The sequence below is a fragment of the Otolemur garnettii genome, unplaced genomic scaffold (assembly GCF_000181295.1).
Source record: "Otolemur garnettii isolate 467f Iridium unplaced genomic scaffold, OtoGar3 scaffold00023, whole genome shotgun sequence".
Taxonomy (NCBI): Eukaryota; Metazoa; Chordata; class Mammalia; order Primates; family Galagidae; genus Otolemur; species Otolemur garnettii.
In genome coordinates this window covers 19,436,160-19,460,528 of record NW_003852418.1, presented here as the reverse complement: position 1 = coordinate 19,460,528, position 24,369 = coordinate 19,436,160, and the positions used below count along the sequence as shown (strand labels likewise).

General features: G+C 52.6%; 1 protein-coding gene across 3 annotated transcripts in view; it reads right to left on the bottom strand.

Moving 5' to 3' along the window:
• Positions 1–24,369, bottom strand: part of PHACTR3 (phosphatase and actin regulator 3) — a 196,825-nt gene that overhangs the window by 51,945 nt on the left and 120,511 nt on the right. For 2 of the 3 annotated variants that reach the window (XM_003787748.1, XM_012803839.1), the window contains exons 5-7: positions 19,492–19,701; positions 14,321–14,495; positions 12,739–12,986 (exon numbers count right to left, since the gene is read on the bottom strand). In XM_003787748.1, coding sequence (XP_003787796.1) covers positions 12,739–12,986; positions 14,321–14,495; positions 19,492–19,701 — 633 coding nt within the window. The remainder of the gene's footprint in view (positions 1–12,738; positions 12,987–14,320; positions 14,496–19,491; positions 19,702–24,369) is intronic. The other variant, XM_012803840.1, reaches the window with a different exon arrangement.

Sequence of the window (24,369 nt, the reverse complement as noted above, 5' to 3'; positions counted from 1 at the left end):
TCTAATGTCCCCCCAACCACCATCTATTTTAATTCCTCCCCTAACTGACATCTCCCCTGTTAGTTCGTTATGACCAGTCTCCTCTGAAGACTAAGTTCAGCGACATCACTGATCATGGACGTCACCAGTGAGCTCATGGGTGGGCTGACACCAGGTAGAAAGGCCTGGTTTGGCCTTTGTACTCTATACTGCCCAGGATCAGCTGAGTGAAATCAGGAAACACAAGGAAGACCTCAGGGAAGGGAATATTTAAAGTCACGGATAAGCAGAGCTGGGGCTAAGCTCCTTCCCAGGCGGAGAGGCGCATCCTTAGTGCACCAGGCCGTGCTCCGTGCAGATTCCTGCAGCTTGCTGAACACTGGCCCCCAGCCGCCCCTGGCAATGCAGATGCTGACCATTCACAAGCAACTCCAAACTGTGCTGAGGCAGGTGGAGTGCAGTTTGCAGGTTTATTAGGGCCAGGATTTAACTCTCGGGTTTAAACAATTATCCATCATGGCTGCTGCCTTCGTGAAGGCGGACTTTATTTTGTAAGAAAAATGGTTCCCAAAAGAAAGTCAGCTCCTTGTGTGTGAGATAGGAATACAAAGAGAGAAAGCAACGTGATAGTTTAACAGAAGTTTGAGTTAAAGTAAGACACAAGACGTGAACTCGGTTGAGGCTTGAATTCCTAACGTGCACTTGTCTGCCATGTGTTTTAAAAACAGAGAGAAAAATGGTGACTCTGAAAGCCTTTTCAGCCAGGGCTCCAGCCTGAGTTTGTTTTAATAGCTTTATAAATGACCGCAGTCCTTTATTTGTAGAATCATAAAGAGCCCGATAGCATCAGACACATTTTTCAGTTGGTGTTTTCTGCATGTTATGGGGGAGGCTGAACACTACAGTGATAGGCATGAATTCAGGGTCTCCGACAAATCCTTCATACATGTCAAGGGTCTAATTCACGGCCAAGTAGAAACCGCTATTTTCGGAAGACTAGAATACTCTTAAACGTAAAACTATGCTGAATGTGGCTTAAATCTTTTTATCTTTTGATAAAGCAAATCCTTAAGCCTATGGTGAATGTCTTAGGCTTGTCATTACAAACATTTAATCATATTTGTTCTTAACTAAAGAAAAGATGTTTTCATTGGACAGTTTCAGATATAAATGAGAACTTGCTCCAAGGGAGCTATGCTAGGAACAAGCAATTCTCATCAGCTTAATTTAGCACAATAAGGACACGCAGTAGGGCCACAACAAAAACTGATGGGCGGACTGGTCTTCTTGGTTGTGAAACTTATTAAAAAGCTATACTAATCAAGAAAGCATGATGTTGGTATAAATTTAAGCAAATAGATGCAACGGAGTAGAATAAAAAGTCCAGGCATTTTTCCACATATGTATAGACAACTAATTTTTGCCAAAGGCGCTGAAGTATTTCAGTACCGAAAAAATATTTGTCTTTTCAACAAATGGTATTGGAAAATTGTATATTCATATGTAAAATTGAGCTTTGATCCATATCTTGCATGATATATAATAAATAACTCAAAATAAATCATACGCATAAATGTAAAACCTAAAAATATAAACCTCTCAGAGGTAACAGGAGAAAACCTTTGTGACCTTGGGTTTAGAAAAGGTTTTTGAGTCATAAAAAGGGAAAAGCTTCATGAGTCAGAATAGAATGATTTGATAAGTAGACCTTCAAAATTATTAACCTGTGCTCTTCCAAGACATGGTTAAAAAACAATCCATAGACTAGGAGAAAATGTTTGCAAATCTAAAATTAGATCTAAAATTCATGAAGAAATATCAATGTAAAGAAAACAGTCTAATTTTCAAAAATAAGCAAAATGGTTAAACAGACACTTTACCAGTGAAGATAGGGTGGGAAATAAGCATCTGAAAAAATGCTCCACATGGCTAGTCGTTAGAGAAACGCAAATAGGCTCGGCGCCTGTGGCTCAAGCGGCTAAGGCGCCAGCCACATACACCTAAGGTGGCGGGTTCAAATCCAGCCCGGGCCTGCCAAACAACAAACCAAAAAATATGGTTGCAACCAAAAATAGCCAGGCATTGTGGTGGGTGCCCGTGGTCCCAGCTACTTGGGAGGCTGAGGCAGGAGACTCATTTGAGCCCAGGAGTTGGAGGTTGCTGTGAGCTGTAATGCCATGGCACTCTACCCAGGGGGATAGCTTGAGGCTCTGTCTCAAAAAAAAAAAAAAAAAAGAAATGCAAATGACCACTGTGACGGACAGCCCTACACACCCATTACACTAGCTAAAATGAAAAATCTGGGCGCATCGAGTGTGAGAAGACACGGAGGAGGTGGGACTCTGACACGGTGCAGGGGAGAGTGTAAACTGCCAGACAACTTTAGAAAACATTTCTCCATTTATAAAAAGGTTAAGCACCAGTCATTCTATTTCTACCGATTTGTCAGGATCCCTGAAAGCATACATCCACACGAACACGTTGGCAGATGTTCACTGCACTTTCTTTGTAAATGCTACAGACAACCCAGAGTCCACCAACACACGGGACCAGCTCTGTGCTTCCAAGGTGCCCCCATCTACTCCCTGCTGTGCCTGATGCCCACCTCACGAGGACCACACAGGGCACTTGATCCCACTAATAGCTGCCCTCTCAAGAGTAAAGAGAGGTGCCTGGTTCTGAGACCAGTGGTCAGAATGAAACTCCGGCCTTCTAGTCCAACAAGTGCAGGAAAGAGGAGGAGGCAGAGGGTCCCGCACCAGGCTTCTCCCCGGTCCCACCTGTGCCTAGGTGCACAGGCACCTGCTTGGGTATGCATAAAACACACCACACAGGTGAGAAACTGGCAACACTCAGGGAGACTTTCCACAGCACTCCTGCGTTCCTTTTCAGTGTATGCTGTGTGACTGTGTTACCTATCATGACAATAAAGATCAGCATAACAAGTGCTTATCTGCCTCTCCTCTGCAGCTTTTTAGCCTCCCTGCCTCTAGGACATTCTCCTTAAGGTCAGGGCTTCCCAGAAGATAAGGCTGTCAGGTGACTTGCCTCCCAAGGAGAGGTGCAGACAGAACCACCCTTCGAGCCACCAGGGGCATCTCTGACCGCCGGAACTGGAGCCTGTCTTAGCCCATTTTGCACAGCCATCGTAGCACACCTGGGATGGGTTGATTTATAATGAATAAAAGCACTTGGGCTTGTGGGCCTGGAGGGTGGAGAGTCTTGCAAGATGCTGGGATCCGTGAGGGCCTTCCTGCTGTGTCGCGGCATTGCAGGAGCCATCATGTGAGGAAGGGCAAATGCGGGGCGAGGGGAGCCATGCTGGCCTTTTACCTGAGCTTTCATCCCTCATGGTCTAGTCACCTCTGGCATCATAACTGCTGTGATGGCAGTTCCACTCCAGCTGGAGTTTTGGAGGAGACAGGCACGCAGAGCAGGGTAGACTATTAGGTTCCACCCTCGCCTCCCCCTCCTTGGTGAATTACTGAAAGGGGAAATAAAGCTCATGGAGGTACGAGCACCCCAGGCTGGCTGCCTGCCTGCCGCTCGGACCCAGACGTAATGTGTGCTCATGGCAAACAACTGAAGCCTCACAATAGTGTGAGGAGGAAAGTCTCCCTTTCCTTGCCCACATCTCACCTCCAAAAACAGCTACTGCTAACAGTCTGCGGTCTCTACTTCCAGACCTATTTCTATGCAACTGACAATTTATAGACTCCCACTTAACTGTTTTACAAATGTGGACTCACACTGTACACAGTAGCATGCAATGAGCTGTCTCCCCCACACCACAGCTGGCCACAGTCCCAGAGCAGGAAGTGTCAACCCGGCTCTAGCCCCTTAGTAGCCGTAAATAATCAAATAGTGTGGATGTCGCTAATCCCACCGTCTGTGGACCCATGAGTGGATATCTAGGGTGGTACTTGGTTTTTTACTTTTACCCAAAGCTGCAGGAAATGTCCCTCATTTCCCTGCATACATACGAATATACACCTCTGTTTGCTCTTGGGGACAGTGTGGATGAAGCTGGCAAAACCCTCACCCTGGGGGCCCAGCCCCACACCAGTCTCTGAAAGGGGAGAATTCTGAGTCTGAGTTTGGGATGACTGCAGGGTTCTGACGGGACCTCCCTCTGCTCCTGTGCCTGGGTCGCAGGCTGGCTACTGCTTCCAGAACCACGGTCTCAGGTGTGAGCTCAGGAAGCAAGAGGACATCTAAAAGGGGTCGTGGGTAAATAAGAACATAAGGCTGAGCCACTCTGGAGTTAAAATACACTCCCCACGAGGCTTCTTTTTTCTCAATTGGTCTGCATGATGAAATTCATGCTAAGGCCATAAATACAGAGCTATACAAATCTTTGTTACAAAGATATATGTCCCTGAATAGCCCCTTTCAAATGCAGTCATTTCAAAGCCCAAGCTGCACATCTAGACTGGCAATTCTGGAACCTGATAGTCCCAGGACATGGGAGTTGATGTGCAAAAGGCTTTGGATTTGAATGGGAGGAGGAGGATTAGGCCCCAGGGACAGGGCAGGGTGGCAGAGATCACAGTGCTCGGCCCAGGCTCGCCTATGTACAGACTGCATGTGTGAGAACAGTCTTGGAGTGTATTTGGCACGAGCGGAGACACTGTGAGACCATCTCTAATATGCTGTGAACTTCCCACTTCAGATATTGTACTTTTCACTTCTAGAATTTCCATTTGGATTCCTGTTACAGGTCCCATTTCTCTGCTAAGGTTCTCCACGTGGTCATTCATTATGAAGATCTTGTTCTTTAAGTCCCCTGATGTATTTTCAATAACTGTAGGTCCCTTTTGGTTTTGAATATGGTCACAGGGCATCCTCCTTACTCCTAAGGCTGCATCCTTTGTGTTTCAATGGTCTATTGTATTCATTGAGGTCTCTCCACTCTGCCAGGGCGAATCCCATCTCCCAGCACTCCCCCACCTCTAGAGGAGGTCTCATGCACACAAGTGATCTCTGCTAAGTCTGTGGAGCTCTGCCTGCAAAGGTGCATCCCAGCCCTCTCTGGATCTCCACAGAGCCCTGCATACAGCTCCCTCTTGTCCTGCAAGCTCCAGCTGCTCCAGCAGGCCAGACTCCAGTCTGCCTCAGCATCTGAGGAGATTCCCACTCTGCCTGGAGCCCACCTCACAGTGCCCCTCAGGAAGACCCTGGGGAAAGCCCAGCAATCAACTGTGGGCTAGTAGGGGCCTCCCTTCAAGGACAGATTTTCACAGCCCACGGTCCATCCCTACAAACAATCTCATACATTCTGTCCATTTTTTGTATTTGCTTTTAGTGGAAAGGCAGCTACCATCACTGTCACACCCGATGCAGAAGGGCCTGGCCCCTTCTGAAACAACAGTGGCATTGTCACACACGCTGCTGCCAAACTCCGGAGGTCTCAGGGCAGATCGTCACCCATGCCTGACTCCTAGTGCATGGTGCAGACTTTCTGATTGAAAAAACATGCTGGGTGAGGGGACAGGGATGGAGCAGCAGGAGATGCCCTGGGCATGAGGGTCAGGATATGGCCAGGACATGAGCTGATAACAGGCCCTGGGAAGTGGAGCAGGTGTCCTGGAGGTGAGGGGACAAGGTTGGATTTGTCTCTGCTGAGCTCAGAGGCAGCGGGGGCCTCTGCAGAGACACAGAAATGCATAAATGAAGGCACAGGACTTTAGCTTCAGAGAGTGTCACAGTCAAGGAAAAAGACTTGTAACCACCCGTATAGGAAAAGATGTGAGGCTGAGCAGAGAGGGAGCACAGAGCCGGCCAGGGAAGGAGCCAAGGCATTCAGGCATGTGCACCTTGGGGGCAGATTGGACAAGGGTCCAGGAAGGTGGGGAGGAGGTGGGGGACACTGTACGGTGGGCACCAAGGAGAGCAGGTATGGAGGCCCCTAAGCAGAAGGAACCAGGAAGGGAGGAGACTCCCCTACTAGGGGTGCCCAAGGGGAAGGAAGCATTGCTGTTCCTCCCAGCAGAAAGCCGGGTGCAGAGAGAGGCCTTCCAGGTGGACACACTTTCCCCAGGGAAGAAGGCATCCTTTGGTGTGTATTTTACACGTGAGCTAGCATTATGATTTTAGTAAATAATTCTGTGGGTCTCTTTCATTACATACCACTAGCATTCCATGGACTACGGTTTCTGTAAAATGCACCACTGTCTGTGACAGAGAGAGAGTGAGGGTGCCTGGCTTTGTGTAATAGCTGCAAACCAGAAGGAAGGAGCCTCAAAAAAATCAGGGTATGTCTGGGGACCTGAGTTCTAGCCCAGACCCACCATGTACCTGCCATAGAGTCCAAATCAGCCAATTCACCCCTGGGCCTCAGTTCTGTTGTCTGTAAAATGAGGTTATAGAGAGCAGCCCAGGTCACATCACCCCTGAGTTTCTCCTAAACTTCATCAACTCAGTCCTCACTGAAGACCAAGTGCCAGATACCCTGCTGAGCACGATGCAGAAAGAAGCCACCACACCTGATCAAAGGGACTGAGAATCCCAGACATGGTGAAAGCAAGCTCGTCTTGACCCCAAAGAACAGGACGTGGCCACGTCCTCTCAGCCTCAAGAATGGCGCGTGCCCATCAGTACAATCACATGCTCACTGGAGGTTCTTTAATACCAGCTCTCTGCGGCACAGCCATTGCAAGTGGCCACTACTGTGTCTGCCTCCTACAAAAAGGCCTTCCCACACCTTGAGTCAGGGCCGGCCTGTGACTTGGTTTTGTCCATAACGTGAGTACCAAGGACAGGTGGGCCACCTGCCTCCTTTACCATCTGCATGGTTTTACCTGCTCTGGCACCGCTGCCACTGCAATCATGAATTTTAAAATAATACACATGCCCCCGAATATAAATGTCCTGCACACTGACTATAAAATCCAGAGGCTGATGCTGAGGATGTCCACGTACAGCAAAGAGAGAGAGACACCTGTCACCTCTGGAGAGGGACTTTCACAAACACCTGCTAACTACACACAGAGCTCCCCGAGTACCCAGCAATTATATAGACAGCACTCCCAACAGACACCTGCCAGCTGTATCTGACCTCCACAGAGAGAATGCCACAGACACCTGCCAGCTGCCAAAAGACACCACATAGACACCTGTCAACTGCTCAGCGGTGCTAAGTACTGTGCCACTCATCCTGGCCACCTCGTCGTGCTGAATCCTCAGGATGGCTCCATCAGGACCTAGAAGGCTTCTGCCCCTAGAGCTGCCTCCTGGACCACTATAGGGGAACCTGCTCATCCTGAGGCCGGGGGGTGGGGGGCAGGGGTGGAGGCCAGTCGCCCTTGACCCCCTCCCCAGAAGCACCTTGCGGTGATCTCACAGAATTGAGCCATCAGGTTCTCAAAGTAATTCTCAAAGAGAAAACTACCATGTCCTTTTCTGAGGGAAAGCTGGGGCCCTGGGAAATGTGGCAGCTCCCAGACCCAAGTGGGTAAGCTCTGAGTGGCAGAGCCACAGCAGCCTCCATGCCCCAGGGGCAGGGGGGCAGGTCAAGGAGAGAGCACACCCTGCCTGGCTGCTGGCTGCAGAGGTCTCCATTGGGGGAAGCTGGCAAAATCCTGACTCTTCTAGGAAGTTTGGTGGTCACAGGGGAAGGATATTCTGATTCCTTCATTGAAACAATGAGGGGCAACTTAGAGATGACATAATCTCTCACTACCTGTGAATGAACAGAAGAGCCAAGTGCCACCTGGGTCTCATAAGGGGCAGGATAGAGAAGGACATTGGGAAACAAAACAAAGGGCCCTGAGGACCAGCCCTGCGTGTGATGCCAGCACACGTCAGGTACACGTGCACCTGCTGGCCCTCTGCAGACGCAACCCGCCGTGCTCACAGGCATGTAGTTGGTGCTTCATAAACACTCGTGGATGACTGTGTGGTCCCAGGTTGATGCTGAGCTGGGTGGATGGTGGTGCTCTGGTGAGCTCAGACCACTGACACGCGGTCCTAGCCCAACTGCCCCCCACCCCTGCATTTCTTCTTCCAGCCTGGGCACTTTTTGCCTTGGTTTCTTCAACTATTAAAAAGAAAAGACAATGACAGCTCCTGCCCCACCAGTCTGTCACAGGGACACGGTGAGAGGAGGTGGGAAAGGGCTTGCTAAGGTGCCCGTAATAGGTTTAGAGAGAGAGCAGTCCCGTTCCGGCTGTGGTTGGCCCTGGGCCCACTGGGTCCCAGGCTCACAGCTCGGCTGCTTCTTGCCCAGCAGGAATGGCTGGAGCTTGGCCTGCCTCTGCCCAAGTGCCCACCAGGCTGTCCCGAGGCCAGGTGATGCCAGAGACCAGGTGGTTCCAAGGCCAGGTCCACCGGCACATCCTGCGCCCCAGTGAGCATCCACAGCGCCACCTGGTGTCCACTGGAGAAATGGCTGGGGTTCTGGAGGGTTTCAAATCCCAGAGCCCCAGCTTCCAAGAAGAGGCGGTGGCTGCCTGAGCTCTGTGAACTCACCCTGGGGACCACTTTAGGTAGGTCCTAATGTCTCCCCAGGTAGCTCTGTACCTCACTGAGGGACACAAGCAAGTCACTGTCTCCTGGGATTCGGGGAACACAGCACATTTTAGCTCTCGTCTTTCACGTGTGTGCCCCCTGGGACTAGCCCCCGCAGCCTGGAAAACAGGTCACCCTCTCCTCCAATGTGCACGCCACCCAGAACCGCCCAAGTTCCGCCTGCTCCAGGTAAGAAGCCCTGCGTCCTCCAGCCCTGAGTCAGTGGTCCCTGTGTTGACTCTTCCTCCCAGGGTCTCTCTTCCAGACAGGGCTGTCCTTTGCCTTGTCAACTTTTACAGTCAAAGTCAACTTTTTGTTAGTCACGAACACCTCAAGGGTGGAGGCTGCGTCTAGTTTTTTCTTAGAATCCTTGAGGTCTGGAGCTGGAACATGCAGTACTTGTTGAATAAATAGCAAAAGCATCTCTTTAAAAGCTTTAAAAAAAAATCCTTAAAGCACTGAGCTCCGTCCTTAAGTCTCCTCCGGCCTGGCTTTCCCATGCCAGCACCAGAACCCCCTGCACTTGCTGAAGCCCAGTCCTGGGTGCCTCCCCCAGGCCAGGCTGTGGTCAGAAATGTCACTGTGTGTATAGTCACGTCTGCCCTCAGGCTTTCTTCTGGGCTGCTTTCTGTGGCTGTTTCATCATGTATGCCATATATGAACATAGTACCTCTCGTGTGTATGGTTGGTAAGTAAATAATGTACATGCACTGGGTGGGGGGGGGTTGTCCTGGAGAGTCAGAGCCTCATGTCGACCCTTTGACTGCTCCACTGAAACTGCTCAGCGTGAGGCCCCTTCCCTGACGCGGGTGATGCTGACAGCAGGGCCACTATGTGACCACCCCAGATGCCTGCCCAGGGAGACACAGCTGCCACTGGGGTCACAGACAAGTAGCCCAGATGTGGGTAGCCCCCCTGCCCAGGGGCCTGAGAGTTACCACCAGGTCTGGAACTGGTGGCCCCCGGCAGGCGCCCTCTAGAGGACTTCCCAAGGCTTTTCTTTCCCACTCAACATAAGGGACTCCATCCACTGGTCCCAGCACTCAGGGTACCAAGTGATTATCCAACTTGTCATTGCTCCTTGCTAAGCGGACAAAGCAAAACTGTGGCAAGGTGGCTGGGGCAGAGGAACCCAGGAGTTGGAGGCTGCAGTGGACTGCACTGCACTCCAGCCCAGGCAACAGAGTGAGACAAGATCCCTCCTCAAAAAAAAAAAAAAAAAGAAAGAAAGAAAGGAAAGAATCCTTATGAGCTCCTCCTACCATGAATAAATTCCCCTGAAAAGCAACATGTGAAAACTTTTTCCATAATCAGTATTAAACTTCCCCATCCAGCATTTTATCTCAGACATATAATGCTTTTAGGAAGTTACGGACATGGGTGAGAATGTGAAGCACCACTTTACCCTGGACTTTCTACCCTGGATCTCAGGGCTGGGCCCTTGGACCGGCACACAGAGGCTCACTTTGCCAGCAGCAGGAAGCTGGACTGCAGAGACCCTGCCTGTCTGTGCAGAGGGCCAGCCCTCCCCAGGAGCCTCTTGGGGCTGAATGGGAGGGCCTGTCCCTCAGAAGACCCCTGAAGAAAGCCCACTGGGGTTTGCAAACGACAGTAGGTGTGTCTTGCTCCACATTGCAGCATGGTGGCCAGCGGGGGCTCAGTTAGTTCACCACAGCAGAGTTCCCAGTGTCCGTTTCTAGAATGCGTCCTGCCTTCCCTGCTCCGTGAGACTATAGCTCCAACTCCATGTTTGTATAAAGCAGTGGTTCTCAACCTTCCTAATGCCATGGCCCTTTAATACAGTTCCTGTGGATTGCGACCCACAGGTTGAGAACACTGGCTTAAAGACACCCAAATTTCTAGCATAAATAACAAGAGGCTCAGGTTTAAAATATACTGTGGGAAAAAGAGCAGAGGAGAAAGGGCAGATCCTCCACATGGTGGCCAGGCTGGCCAAGTGCTCCCAGGGCCTGACCCTGTCCACGCTCCCCAGGCCCTGGCTCCTCCTCCCCCCACGACCCCTTCTGGCCCCCTCTGGCCTATCCATTCAGCTGTTATCTGCTGTGTCTGTAGTACCCACAGGCTGTGTGGGAGCTGCAGAGGAGCCCTGGCCTCTCAGAGCCACGTATGTGTGTGTGTGAGCAGAGCAGATGGCAGCGGGAAGAGCAGCACAGCCCTGGGGAAGGGGGACAGTGAAGGGAAGAGGGCACATGTTGACGCAGGCAGTGGGGTGGCTGCCAGGACCAGGTGACGTCAGCTCGGTGTGGCCGCTCACCCCTCCTGGGGATGATGAGAGTCTGGGGGGGATCATGGTTGGTGCCTGTAAGGACCAATGAGGGGACTGGAGAATCAGCAACCCCAGGGGGCTGGAGACAGGCCATGTGGTCCACAGGACCCAGGGAGGACATGGCGTTTAACCCCTCAGGCAGCCACTGGAGAGATGTGAGCAAGAGGAGCCATTACCCAGCTTACACCTGCCCCTGGGCCTGCGGTGGCCGGCGTGGGGAGTCGAGGTGGGGGGATGAGGTCAGTGCAGCCAGACCCTCAGGAGGCCCTGCCAGCGGGAAAGAATGGCAGACCCTGGAGCAGAGGGCAGATGGGTCCTGGTCTGCTGGGAAGAGGGGCTGAGAGGACATCTTGGTCACCCGGGTGTCAGTGCAAAGTCAGAGTGGGGTCAAGGTGGCTCCAGACCGCAGAAGCTCTGAGGCACCACATGCTGAATGGAAGGGGAAGCTCAGAGTCCCAGCCTGGGGGCACGGATGGGGAACCTCGGCCTGAGAACACGTGGTCCACAGTGCCCAGGAGCCTCAGGCAAACACTCTGGGTCCCTGGATACCTCAGAGCTCAGGAGGAGTCAGCCGGAGGGAGGAATCAGGACTCGGGTTACAGATGTTGGTAAGGCCACAGGTCCCATAGCTGCTCACTGACTCGGAACCAGGCACAGATGGGCTATCAGGCTGTCAGCACTGGGGCGGGGGTGTCATCGGCACCCAGTGCACAGAGGCCCGGGATGCCGCCATTCCTTCATTGGAGAGAGTAACCTGGCCCCACGGGTACTAGTGCCAGAGACGAGGGATCTTTCTCCAGCCCGTGACCCCCGATTACACCAGCTGCTCTCAGAAATGACTTATGTAAGCTCATCCTTTGGGAGGCTGATGGCGTTTATGGGGAAAGGGCCATATGGTGTGGGGACACCACAGGCTGCAACCTCTTTGGAGGTTCCCGGGCCCTCTGGGCTCCAAGTTTCTGCCACAAAGACCGTGGTTCAGCTGTCCAAGTAGCTTCTTCTCTACACACGGGATAACAGCGTCCTTCCTGTACTGCAGGGCACACTCAAAACTGCTCCACTGGGCCAGCAGGGGATTCGGGGGTGTGAAAGGCGACAGGGACACTGGGCTACTGGTCCATCTGCACAGTCACAGGGCCAGCTTCCTGCATCCACGTGGTAACAGCCTGGCATCAGCCACCTTCTCTATCTCCCACTGGACGCCCAGGTAACAGAACACCAGAGCTCTGCCCACAACAGCCACCATGCGGCAGTGCCAAGAAGACCAGCAGTCCCTCCTCACTCCCCTGTGACCCTCTGGGAGTGACAGGAGAGCCCAGCACAGCCCGTCCCAGATGTGGAGGGCACCCCTCCCTGTCCCTGCCAGCTATTGTGTCTCATGGAGGTCTGCAGTCATCTGTCTGAGACTGCGAGGGCAGGACAGAACCGTTTCTCTGACCTTGATGACACATTGTGAGGACCAGCGTGGATGTCTGGTCCCACACATGCACGCATGGTGTCTCCACACCGTTTCTGAGATGGCCATTTGGGGTCAGCCTATCAAATGAACACTGTCCCCCTCCCCGCTCCATCTCCCTCTCATCTTACTTTTTGTAATTTAGAATTTTCTGCTTTACCTTCCAAACATTGGCCACGTACATACTTTCTGTCACATGTTCCTCAGAGATGACATGCTAGAGTCACTTGCTATACCACATTTATGTTTTTTGAAATACACGCAAAAACTAACTCATAGCTTTCAAAATAAAACAAGTCCGCCCGGCATCTCCCCTAGCCACACTCTGAGCCCAGCCACGCACTCCTGGGTGTTGGGAAGGGACCCCACTTCTGCTTCTCGGCAGTACAGCCCTGGTCCTGACCCCTCTGTGCTGGTGGCAAAAGTAGCTCAGTCCCGAGCGCTGTGCTCCCTTCCCCAGTGACACGGGAAGCCCTCTGACAGCCCGCTCATGACCTCCCTCTCTCACCAGAGATGATGGAGTCATTCAGCACCTCCTCGTCCTGATACAAGAGCAAGTCGTCCTTGAGTTCAGAGTTCACGATCAGGTTCTCCTTGTTCTCCTCAGACTCCTTAGCCACTGCCCGCTTGCTCTCCGGGATTCCATCAGCGCCCCAGGCCTCCTCACGCTCCTTGGCCCGCTCCATGCTGGACGTTCTCGACAGACGAACGTCCACCCGCTTCTTGGGAGACCCTTTGCTTTCCCTTCCTTGAAAACTAAAACAGAAGACAGTTTGGGTCACACGTTATCCCCCCAACCCAGAAACCCAGCAAAATGCACATAAGGCTTATACTGAATACGGCAAAGGGGGCCCGAGAACACAGGGCTTCAGGGCTTCTGTCCCAGTCACACCAGAAGGAGTACGGGCTTTGAGTCCAATGCAGGTGGCCGTTTTTCAGAAAGCACACAACGTGCATATAATGAAAACTTCCCCAACACAGAGTGGCCGCTGCTTGGATGGAGACCTTCACCAGAGCTGAGAGGGGGCACACACCTGACATTACACACACACACACACACACACACACACGGGCCTTCCATCAGCTATTTTGCCTACAACATTTCACTGTTTCATCACAGAATTGAGCCACATGTGGCCCAAAATAAAAGGCAAGCTGCAGGCATGGCTGCCTGGCACTCTTGCCTGGTGAAAAATGTGATTGCCTCAGAGTTCCTGGAAACAAATCACCCTTCCTCTCCTAGGCAGCCCCAACCCCACCTGTGGCTGGGTCCCCTCCGGTAATGTGGGAACCAAGGCTGGCTCCATCACCTGCATAGTCCAGTATAAAATGAACACATGGGGTTCCTTGTTCAAAAATCATTAAGAGGCTTGGCACCCGTAGCTCAATGGTTAAGGTGCTAGACACATACACCAGGGCTGGCAGGTTCAAACCCAACCTGGGCCTGCTAAACAATAACAACTACTACAACAACAAGAACAACAAATAGCCAGGTGTTGTGGCAGGCACCTGTAGTCCCAGCTATTTGGGATACTGAGGCAAGAGAATCACTTAAGCCCAAGAGTTTGAGGTTGCCGTGAGCTGTGATGCCACAGCACTCTACCAAGGTAAATATGGTGAGACTCTGTCTCAAAATAAATAAATAAATAAATATTTAAAAAAAAACAAACTAAAAACAGAAATCACTAAGAATGCAAGATAGCATCAAATGGCAGGTCTATTTCTACTTCTCTAAGTGTTCTCCAAACATTTTTCCAAAAGGGACGTGTTAGTTTGCAGTCCCACCAGCAGTGTACAAGTGTTCACTTTTTTCCACATCCACGCGAGCATCTCTGGTTTTGATTTTGTGATGTGGGCCAGTCTTACTGGAGTTAGATGATACCTCAAAGTAGTTTTGATTTGCATTTCTCTGATGGTTAATGATGATGAGCACTGCATTAATGTACACAGCTATGATTTAATAAAAAAAAAAAAAAAGAATTCAAGATAGCAGAGCATGAAAATTGGCTGGGGGCAGGGGCTGCACACCCCAAGGTCAGCCCTTTCGGGAAACCCAGGAGCACCAGCCTCCCCGCAGGGCCGGGCCTCACCTGTCCTGGCGGTGCTTCGTGGCCAGCGCCCTGTGCAGCTCCTCAATGACGCGGCTGGGAGGCAGCGGCCGGTGGACAGCCGTGAGGTGTGGAGACCCTGTGGGTGTGGAAAGCTGTCCTCGGAGGGGAGGCTCAGCACTCTTCATGCTGGGGGCTTGGAAGAGCACAGCTTGGCCTGGAACGTGGGAGGAAGCGGGAAGACAGAACTCTTCAGGACGAGGGGCCTCCCTCAGACACCGGCCTGGGAGCAGAGAGGACTCCCACCCCACACTCCCAGCCAGGCAGCCCTGACCAACACAGTGGTGCAGGACCAGGACTCCCTGCTCCCAAAGCTGGGGACAGGGCACATCTCTGCCCAGTCCTGCCCCACTGGTGGGGCTCCCGAGGTCAGCACCAGCAACTCCCTGCAGGGACTCAAACTTAGAAAAGCCTCCTTCTGCCTCCCTGGGTTGAGCGCAGCTTCCTGACGCTGCTCATTCTCTCTGTGGAGCCCAGAAGAATTTGTTCAGCTCTGTAGACATCCTGCAGCCTGCCCCGCCCTCTGCCCTTCCCACGGCACCTGCTCATGTTGGCCTCTGTCCTCTCCCTGTGCCTCAGCTGGGAACTCTCTTGAAAGGAGGATCTGATCATTCTCTCCTATCTTCCTTAGGATGTGATTTGAGCTCAGGCCTCAGGCCCAGGCCCCTTGGACATGTGGCCCAGGCCTGGCTGTGTCTCTGCTGTCTCTGTCCCACTCTCTTCACTGTAGCACCACACAGAGAGCTTTGCAGTCCCTGAAGGCTCTGCATTCTTACTACTCGGAGCTTTTGCATGGGCTGTTCCCTCTGCCTGAAATGCTTTTCCCCTTCTCTGCTGCACTATCGCCTCCCAGAGAGGCCTCTGTGAATCCCACCCCGTGGGACCTGAGGCTGCCATTGACACCCCTTTCCTCCCACATGCCTGTCCACCTGCCTCACCATAGTGTCCCCTTGTGTGGCACTTAGAGTGTGAGCCACGAACATTTATTTACCTGAAATGAATTTGAAGATGATTGAGAACAGACTTTCTAAATCTAACCTAAAAGTGTGAGGCCCCTCTCCTCCTGTGGACATGTGCTCTGTGTCAGATGCTCAGAGCCACTGAGACTGGGCCTCTGGTGCCCATCTGCTGCTTCCTAGTGCAAGACTCTGGGCACGTCCCCCAAGCTTTGGAGGCTCAGCCTCCTTGCCTGTGACTGGCCCCCTGGTCCCTGACAGGGCCCAGCACTGGGGACCCAGCACACCCTAAGTAATCACACACAGACTGTCATTACGAGGGTACCTCGGCAGGTGCAGCCAGACTGAGATAAGGAAATCAACTCCCTTCTAACCCCTACAGGAAAGCAAAGGGATTAAAGCACCCCACTCCCTAGAACCCAGAAACAAACTCTCCAACCCCACCCTGGAGCATGGACAGTATCAGTAGAAAGTATAACTCAGACCAGGGGGAAACGGCATGGCTGTTGAGGGTTCCAAGTATTTAGCTGTCCTCATGAGCATGTGCCTTTACCAGACAAGACCAGGCCTCGGGGAAAGAGCCCAGGCCCCACGTGGGTGGAGCCACCAGGGCCTGGCGGACAAATCAGAACAAGGTTCCAGGGAAAGAGGGAGAGAGAAGGTCTTTGTACCACTGTCCACTGAGGACAGGTCCAACACCCGTGCCCTGCACCCTGCTCTGCTGAGCACGTTTGCTGAGCTGCTCACGTTCAGCCTGCCCAGGGCACCTCTTGTCATTCCCATTTCTCAGACAGGGACGCTGAGGCCCAGAAGCAAACTCGAAGGCATGTCACAGGACCGAGTGGGGCTGGCACCTGGTCCGTGACTCCAGTTATAGTTGGTAGAGATTGTGGGACCTCCCCTCACAGAGCCACCTGTCACCAGTTGGACTGGGGTGGAGAAAACACCATGGTGACAGGGGTGAACTCACATGTCCCCAGGAGCCAGGCAGGAGAACTGTGGTGGGTTCAGGAGCCCCTCCTCACAGCCTGCTGTGATTCAGACTGTTGTCAAAAACAAAAACTTTTCAAAGGAAACAGCCTTCACCAGATGCCAAGTCTGTCTGCACCTTAATCTTGGGCTTTCAGCCTCCAGAACGGTGACAAATAGATTTCTGTTGACCACAAGCCACCTAGTCTATGGTATTTCATTGGTACAGCCTGGACAGACAGTGACACCTGTAGCCCAGTCTCAAGCAAGAAAGCACCTGGCGTGGGCAGACTCAGTTGTGCACCTGTGTCCCCGCCTGCAAGTTAAGCCCAGGTAAGGAGACCTTCGCCCTCTCTGCTGCCACCTGGTGTTCACATGATGCAGGAGCAAACAGTTTTCCCCAAAGAAAAAGAAGAGCAGAGAAAATCAAGACCAAGTCACCAAAATATAGTCTCAGCAGTGAGAAAGCCCAGGCCACATCCCAAGGATCATCACCAGCCCCCTCTCCCACTCCCAGTCCACTCTCCATGTCCCCTGATGTCCTTGCCACAGAGGGGAGGGTGGAAACCAGAGGTGCTGACTGGGGGTCAGATACCAGAATTTAGGATGAGCAAAGGGTCAGGTCACAGTGCCAATTGTGCTCTGAGGCCTGACCGTCCCAAGCAGGGGGGTGCAGAACAGTGTCCAGACTACTTAGTTATTGAGGGTCAGAAACGACTCCTATATTATATTAGCCAGAACACAGTGGGGTGGGCAGCGACTAAGCAAGTGGATTGTAAATTGTCTCATGTTTCAATGGATGAAAATGGCAATTTTTACTATGATGCACCTAATAAAAAAATGCAAAATCGTGGGCAGAAGGATGTGCCCAGCGCCATGGCTGCCGTAGAGGGTGCAGGGCTACACAAATGATTCTACAGACAAGGTGAATTCTGTTCCTTGGGCTGGTATAACAAGCTGGGCAGCTTAGAGCAACAGAACAACTCTCACAGTTAGGGAGGCCAGAAATAGAAACCAGGACACTGCCAGGGTTGGTTCCTTCAGAGAGAGAAGCCGCCCCACCCATCCCAGGCTCTCCCAGCCCCTCCCTGCCCCTCCCAGCCCCTCCCAGCCCCTCCCAGCCCCTCCCAGCCTCTGGTGGCTATCAGGCAATTCTGGGAGTTCCTGGGCCTGCAGATGCCTCACACAGGTTCTGTGTCCCTGAGATTCCAGGTAGCCATGAATTTGGGGGACACTAATTCAGCTTGTGACACAAGGCACAAGGAACACGGTAAATACCGCAGACGAGGTGCACGGTGCTGAGGCTGGAGGCCAGGGAGGGCTCCCGGGAGGAGGGAACTCTCTGGCTGAAGTCCAGAGGTGTCAGAGGGAGCAGGGAGGCAGCCAGGCCAGGTCTGGTGGGGGGCATACTCCCACTTACACCTTCACACCTCAGTGGCACCACCCACCTTCACAGAGCCGCACTGATTAACAGTAGTGCCCAGTCTCCATCTAACCCACTCTGTGACACCTGCTGTCACACCTATGCGTTCTTGCATGTGGCACATCTGGCCGCCTCTGCCCCTGTGCTCTCTGTAGAAGACTTAGTTTGCTAAAATATCTCATTCACACTAGGCCTAAAACAGGAAAAAAACAAACAAACCAGAAAATGCCCCATGGAAAGCATTTTCCACCTAAGAGAACACGAAAGGGTGAGTGCCCACCCCACAAAGGGTGGTGAGGCCCCTGCAAAGGAGAGCTGGGCTGAGCCTGGTCGTCCCGTGCTCCAGCCAGGTGCCCCAAGTGCCAGCAGCTGACACCTTAGGGTCATGCTTTTCCAGGAGAGTGGGGAGCAGCGAGTGAGGATTAGGGGAGCACCTGGCCACACTTGCTGGTGGGTAGCATTGGGGGGCAACTCTGAGTTTCAGAACCAGAACCAGGTATAAGTGTCAATCTCTCATAGGAGCTGGAGTGAGTCACTGGAGTTTCCTGAACCTCCACTTCTTCAGCTGTAAATGGGTACATGTTGCCTCCCCAGAGGAGATGGCCTATGGATTCAGTGAGTGGGCTGTGTGTATCGGGGCCTCTTGGGAGCATGTGGGACTGGTGCCACCCCAACTGATGGCAGGTAGCATTATTGGTGATGTTCAGTGCTCAGAGTGAAGCCCTTTGTCCCTGCTGTGTCCAGCATCTCTCGTACCCAGGGCCTCAGAGACAGCACCTAAGCATTTATTCTCAGAGATGAGCACCTTGCGGTGAACAGCCTGCTCCCCCTGAGATCCTCAGTGTGTCCTGCTCCAGCAACAGCAGAACAAGAGACACCCAAGCTTGAAAGTTAATCTCTCCTGGGATTACTCAGCCAGTGAGACCAAAGCTACAGAAAAGCATGACTTTGGGGGTCTATTCAGCTATGTTCCCTGCACTTGACCTCCACCCTGAAGTCTGCTATTCACTCCTGGCTCTGCCTTGCTGGACAGAGCTTCCTGGAAAGTTAACTGGCAAAAGAGAGACTAGCAGACAGCAGGAGGGAAGGCGAGAGCAGGGGCAGGAACTGACTGATTCAGAGAGCAGCAGAAATAGAGGATAGACAGACACATGAATGTACCCACAGAGAGAGGCAAAGGCCCCAGCCCAGAGGCTGGCTATGTCTCCTGTTCTGGAAGACACCCCTCTTTGACTCTTGCAGAGAGACCACCCTGTGTGCTTGAGGGAGGCTGAGCAGTCTGCTACTGACAACCAAGCTCCTTCCTATGAGCTAGCCCCCTGGATCCCTCCTCCCAGATCCCCAATCACAGAAGCAAAGAGTGGGCACCAGCCTATAGAGGTACCCAACCAAGACCAGCTGAAGGGATGGATGCATAGGTGGATGGATGGATGCATAGATGGATAAATGAACGAATGGATAGATGGATGGATGAATAGATGGATGGATGGATGGATAAATAAATAGATGGATGGATGGATGGATGTGTAGATGGATAGATGGATGGATGCATGGATGGATCTATGGATAGATGAATGGATGGATGGATGGATGGATGGATCTATGGATAGATGAATGGATGGATGGATGGATGGATGAATAGATGGATGGATGGATAAATAAATAGATGGATGGATGGATGGATGGATGGATGGATGGATGGATGGATGTGTAGATGGATGGATGGATGGATGCATGTATGGATACATGGATGAATAAAGAGAGAAAGAAAGGGAAGATGATGAAAGGGATAGATGGGGACTCACCTGTGACACTCTTGGTGGTTTTGACACTGGCCTTGGGTGGTGGGGTGGGCAGCAGTGGGGGGCTGGGCAGCTGGCCTGCGGATCTCTCCAGAGGTCTGGGAGGATTGTCCAGGGAGTCAGGCCCCGCTGAGGCCTGGGAAGGCTCATCAGTGGCAGATGGGATGCTGCTAGCATCTGCTTCTTCGCTGCTGGACGCAGATGGGATCTTGGCTGTTTCAAAGGCAAAGCAGAGAGTTCACATTTCCTCTGACTGCAGTGGGCATGAGGGAGCAGAGCAGGAGGGGCCTGGTGGGGCGGGACTCGGTCCAGAATAAGAAGCAGGTACTTCCCATGCAGACTTGCCTTCTTTCAAGTTCAACTATCAAGAAAGCCATGGGGGGCAAAGCAGGGGAGGGAGGTCATTTCCAGAGTGAGAGTGGCTCCATCCCTTTTCCACATGACAGGTGTGTCCCCAGGCTCCTGCCCCACCTGGGAGCAGTGGTTACCAGGCCAGGTTTGGGAGTCAGACACACTTGAGCCTGATTCGCCTTTGCACTTTCTCTGTGGCCTTATGTAAGTTAGAGAATCTCTCTGGGCCATAGTTACTCATGTATGACATGGTGCTAACAACTGCCCTTCACAGGTCGGTTTCCATGAATGGCCAGGAGATGTGTTCCTGGCTCAGTGTACACCTCATGTCCAGTGGTGCTTGTCCTTATGCATGTGATTTTCAGCAGCCCCTCCTGGGCAGACTGGCCCCGATCGGAGGGTGGGGAGGAGGGACCTCGAGGAAGGGCAGGTGCCAGAGCCCTCATTATCTTCTCTCTCTCCAGCCACTTATCCAGCCGCCTCCACCCCCACCCACTCACTGTACATTACACAAATGTCTGTATGAAAGTCCTGACACTGTCCGCCTCACCTCTTCCGTGGGGAACGTTTGCCTGGAGCTACCTGGCACTCTCCTGACTTGTCTCCTCCCAGGGACCTGGGCATCTGGACAGGTGGGCAGCATTTGAACTGGGCTCCACGGTTTGCTTGCAGGTGTCACGGAGGGAAGTTGGGTTCCCATCCTGGGCCAGCCTGTCCCTATCAGGTCTCCGCAAGAGTCCACTAGGGAAGCACAGGTTTGGGCCCACATTCCACAGCCCCAAGGGCTGCTGACAGGTTGACCTCTCAGCCCTGTCATCAATTTCTCCACTCTTCTAGATCCCAAGATCTAAATGCATGATCTGAAACCCAAAAGCCCCCTGACCTCAGTGTTCCCCCAGCTACGGCCACCACTCCTCATTTAAAAGATAAACTTATCCGAAAAGGTCTCTGTAGCAGTATCTCCACTCCCCGCAGCCTGATTCCATCCCATGGAACAAGGCCTCACCCTCCCTGAGGTACTGTCCAGCCTGGCTTCCCAACACCATGCTCTCCAGGTCCCTTCCCCTCCCGGTCCCCTCCTGCAGGCCCTGCCTCCTGCACCTGACAGCTTCACCCTGGCTGCCCCAGGACTCAGGCCTGGGTCCTCTCCCCTGTCTAACCCTCACTGGCCAGTCCCATCTGGTCCTCTGGCTTCAGAATCTAATTCATTTTTCTGTGGACCCCTGACCATTCCTCTGGGCTCCAGGCTCACATATTATTACCACCTTGACACCTCCATCTAGAGATGAAATGGGCATCATAAACATCCAAACCCAACTCTCCATCCCTACCACAAAGCTGCCCAGTCTTCCCTTCTCTCTCTCTCTCTCTTGTCCATCTGTCAATCCATCTTGCAAATGTTACCACACAGCCGTGGGATCTAGGTGCCCTTCTAGAAGCTGTGGACATGGCACAGAGTCAGGCAGGTCCCTGCCTTCCCTAGGCTCAGAGCTGTCCAGCCAGGCTGGTACATGGGCCAGTCCTGTGAGCTCTACCTCCAAAGCATTTCTCGGGGTCATCCACTTGTCCCCATTGTGAGTGACCAGAACCTCCCCACAGGCCTCGTGCCCTGACTCATGCCCCAACTGGGAGTTTGGCAAACATTTCCTGCAGAGAGCCATGTGGGAAATATTTTCAGCTTGGGCCATGTGGTCTTTCATTGCCATTACAGTCTCTGTCAGGTTGGAAAATTCTGGAAGGGCTGGACAATCTAAACAATAATAACTCTCCTGGTTTTACAGAAAAGTGGACATTCGGCCACCTGTCACATTGGACCCTCAGCACTGCCCAGCAAAACTTTCTATGATAAAAATGTTTCCTCCCAGCCCATATGATGCCATTAGCTTCACATGACCACTGAGTACTCGACAAGTGGACAGTGCGAATAGGGACTAAAGGCTTATTTTGTTTTAATTTCAATGGCTACGTGCATGGTGGTACTGCCATTTGGCTTTTCTGGAAGTCAGTGGCCAAGGAGACCCTAGGGTGCTGGGTGAACCTTGGTGTCCTCCAGGGATGCCACCCCATTTGCACAAGGTAGGCTCCCACCTGCCACCCTGACAGCCATGGGACTCACCCTGGCAACTCTCGCCAAGACCTTTCCCCCAGTCTCCCCACAAAAATCATCTATACTCCACACACTGAGCCCCCTGTCCCTGAACTGCCTGTGGGTCCTGGGCAGGGCAACAGTCCCCACCCCTCATCTCTAAATGCTCCATCCGTCTGCATCTCGGGGAGTGAGCAGCTCCTGCTGCATTTGGGAATCTTGTCCAAACTGAAATTTCAACATCTGTTAAAGTCTCAAGTGCTCTCTCCAAATTTCTTAAATAGTAGAAGACCTGCCTTAAATAGTAGAAGACCCCTGACCTTTGTGTGTTTCCTACATTTGGGGGCCCCTCCCTGGGGACCATCTCTGTCCCCTGCCCTGACCAGCAGAAGCTACTTTACCGACTGAGGTCTCAGCCAGAGGCTCCTACGTCATACAAGCCCCCAGGAGGGGGTCAGAATTAGGTCCGAGAGTGAGGGAGCTCAGCCAACCCACAAGTCCACGACTCCCCCAGCATACCTCCATGTGGTACCGCCACCTTCCGGGGCAGACAGTTATACTTTAGACTTTGCAGGCCGAGAGGCAAAAGTCAAGAATATTATATGAGTGTGTACATAACAGGAAGTAGAACCGGCCTGCCCACCTGCCTGGGGACTGCTGCCCAGGTGATGACCACACCCAGTTACCACTCACTGGGGACCCTCCGGAGACCCTGAGTGACCAGACCAAGGAAGAACATGGTAGCACATGATCAATTTTACTCCATCCCAGTGACACCCTAGTGTCAGTGTGGGTAGCTGGCCGTGGGCAGGACATCCCACAGAATGAGGTTCTCAGCTGTGTCCAGCAGTGGCCAATAGCCAAATCCCCTGTGGCAGGTGGCATCAGCCGGGCACAGGGAAGGGACAACTCCACATGGTCTCCTGGCTCACATATCAGCCCCTCAAGAACTGCCTGTCAGCCACACAGACTCAGGCAATGTGTTATATCTCACCCGCAGCCTAGACTCAGCAGCAACTCATATTCCAGAACATTCCAGAAGCTGAACAAAGATGTATCCCCAGCTTGGCCCTAGCATTTAGGCTGTAAAGTATTACAGTGAAGAGCAAACTCTAGTTCTGCCACTTATGTGTTGTGGGTCCTTGGAAAAATGACATAACCTCTCTGGGCCTCTGTTGTCTTATCTAAAAAGATTAAGCTGTTGTAGATAACACCATGAACACAGAACATGGTCCCCAACTGGGCACTCACGGGAATGCCACAGCTTAGCTCTGCCCCACACAGAAACACCAGCAGGATCCTGCCCCACTATGTTGAAACTGGGCTCCTCCTGCTCATGTAGCCCACCCTGATGCAGCCAGGAAAACCAAAATCACCCTAAACACAAGGGCCCAAGTCAGCCCAAGTCACCAAACCAAAGAGTGAAGGGAGATGAAGGTCAAAATCATTGACAGTTCTCCTCCTGAGACAGCTGTGTTGTTTGGATATATCAGCCCCCCACATACACATTAACAGTTTGGGACAGCCACAGTGCAGACTGGTGTCCCTTGGCCATGGAGGGATGCACCTGAACACCAGGGCTAACCTAGGGCAGCCGCTCATGCTCCCTAATCACCCTCTCCCACCTCCACAAAGAGCATGGGGGGTCGGTTTTAAAGAGATAGAAGCTGGCCTTTGAGGACAGAGACCCCAGGGGCTGCCCCATGTGTAGACCCTCACCCACGGTCCATCACCTGTGAGTTTTCTATGACCTTGCCCCAGGCTGTGGAGAGAAGACTCACATGACACAGAGGCTGCCTGGAATTTGGCTTGGTCTGCTGTTAGTGACATCTGTCTATTACGAAATTAGCTAGGCACACAGAGGGACTGGGCCCAGGTGCGGCAGCTCCCCTGGGTGGTGAAGTGCAGGATGTGGGGATGGGAACGGAAAACACTGTCGGGCAATCAGCTGGGCTCCTTGGAGCTCTGCAGAAAGCAGATACACCCCCCCACCCCAACCCCGCTCCAAAGCAGCAGCCCCGAGGCCTGTCCTGCAGCCTGGGTCTCAGGCCTCCCACCCTCATGGAGAGACTTGGAGCTTATATTCCAGCCCCCAAATTGTGTGTGACATTTTTATAGCTCGAAGTTTTATAGGAAATGAGATTACAGCTTGACAGTAAGGTCTCTGGGAATATGGCTTTAAAAGTCGACCTAAAGGTTAGGAGAGGTGGGTGTGGATCTTCCAAAGGGCTCACAGGGTTCCTGGGCTGGCTCAAGCTTTCTCCCCTTTCCTGCCAGATGCCCCTTCCACACAATTAAAACACCTGCTACTCCCTCCCTCCAGGCCTCACTGCAGACAGCAGTGCAGCTCCCCACCCAGTCCTCACCCCACACCGCAGTGCACCTCTCCACACCCAGTCCTCACCCCACACGGCAGTGCAGGTCCCCCCACCCAGTCCTCACCC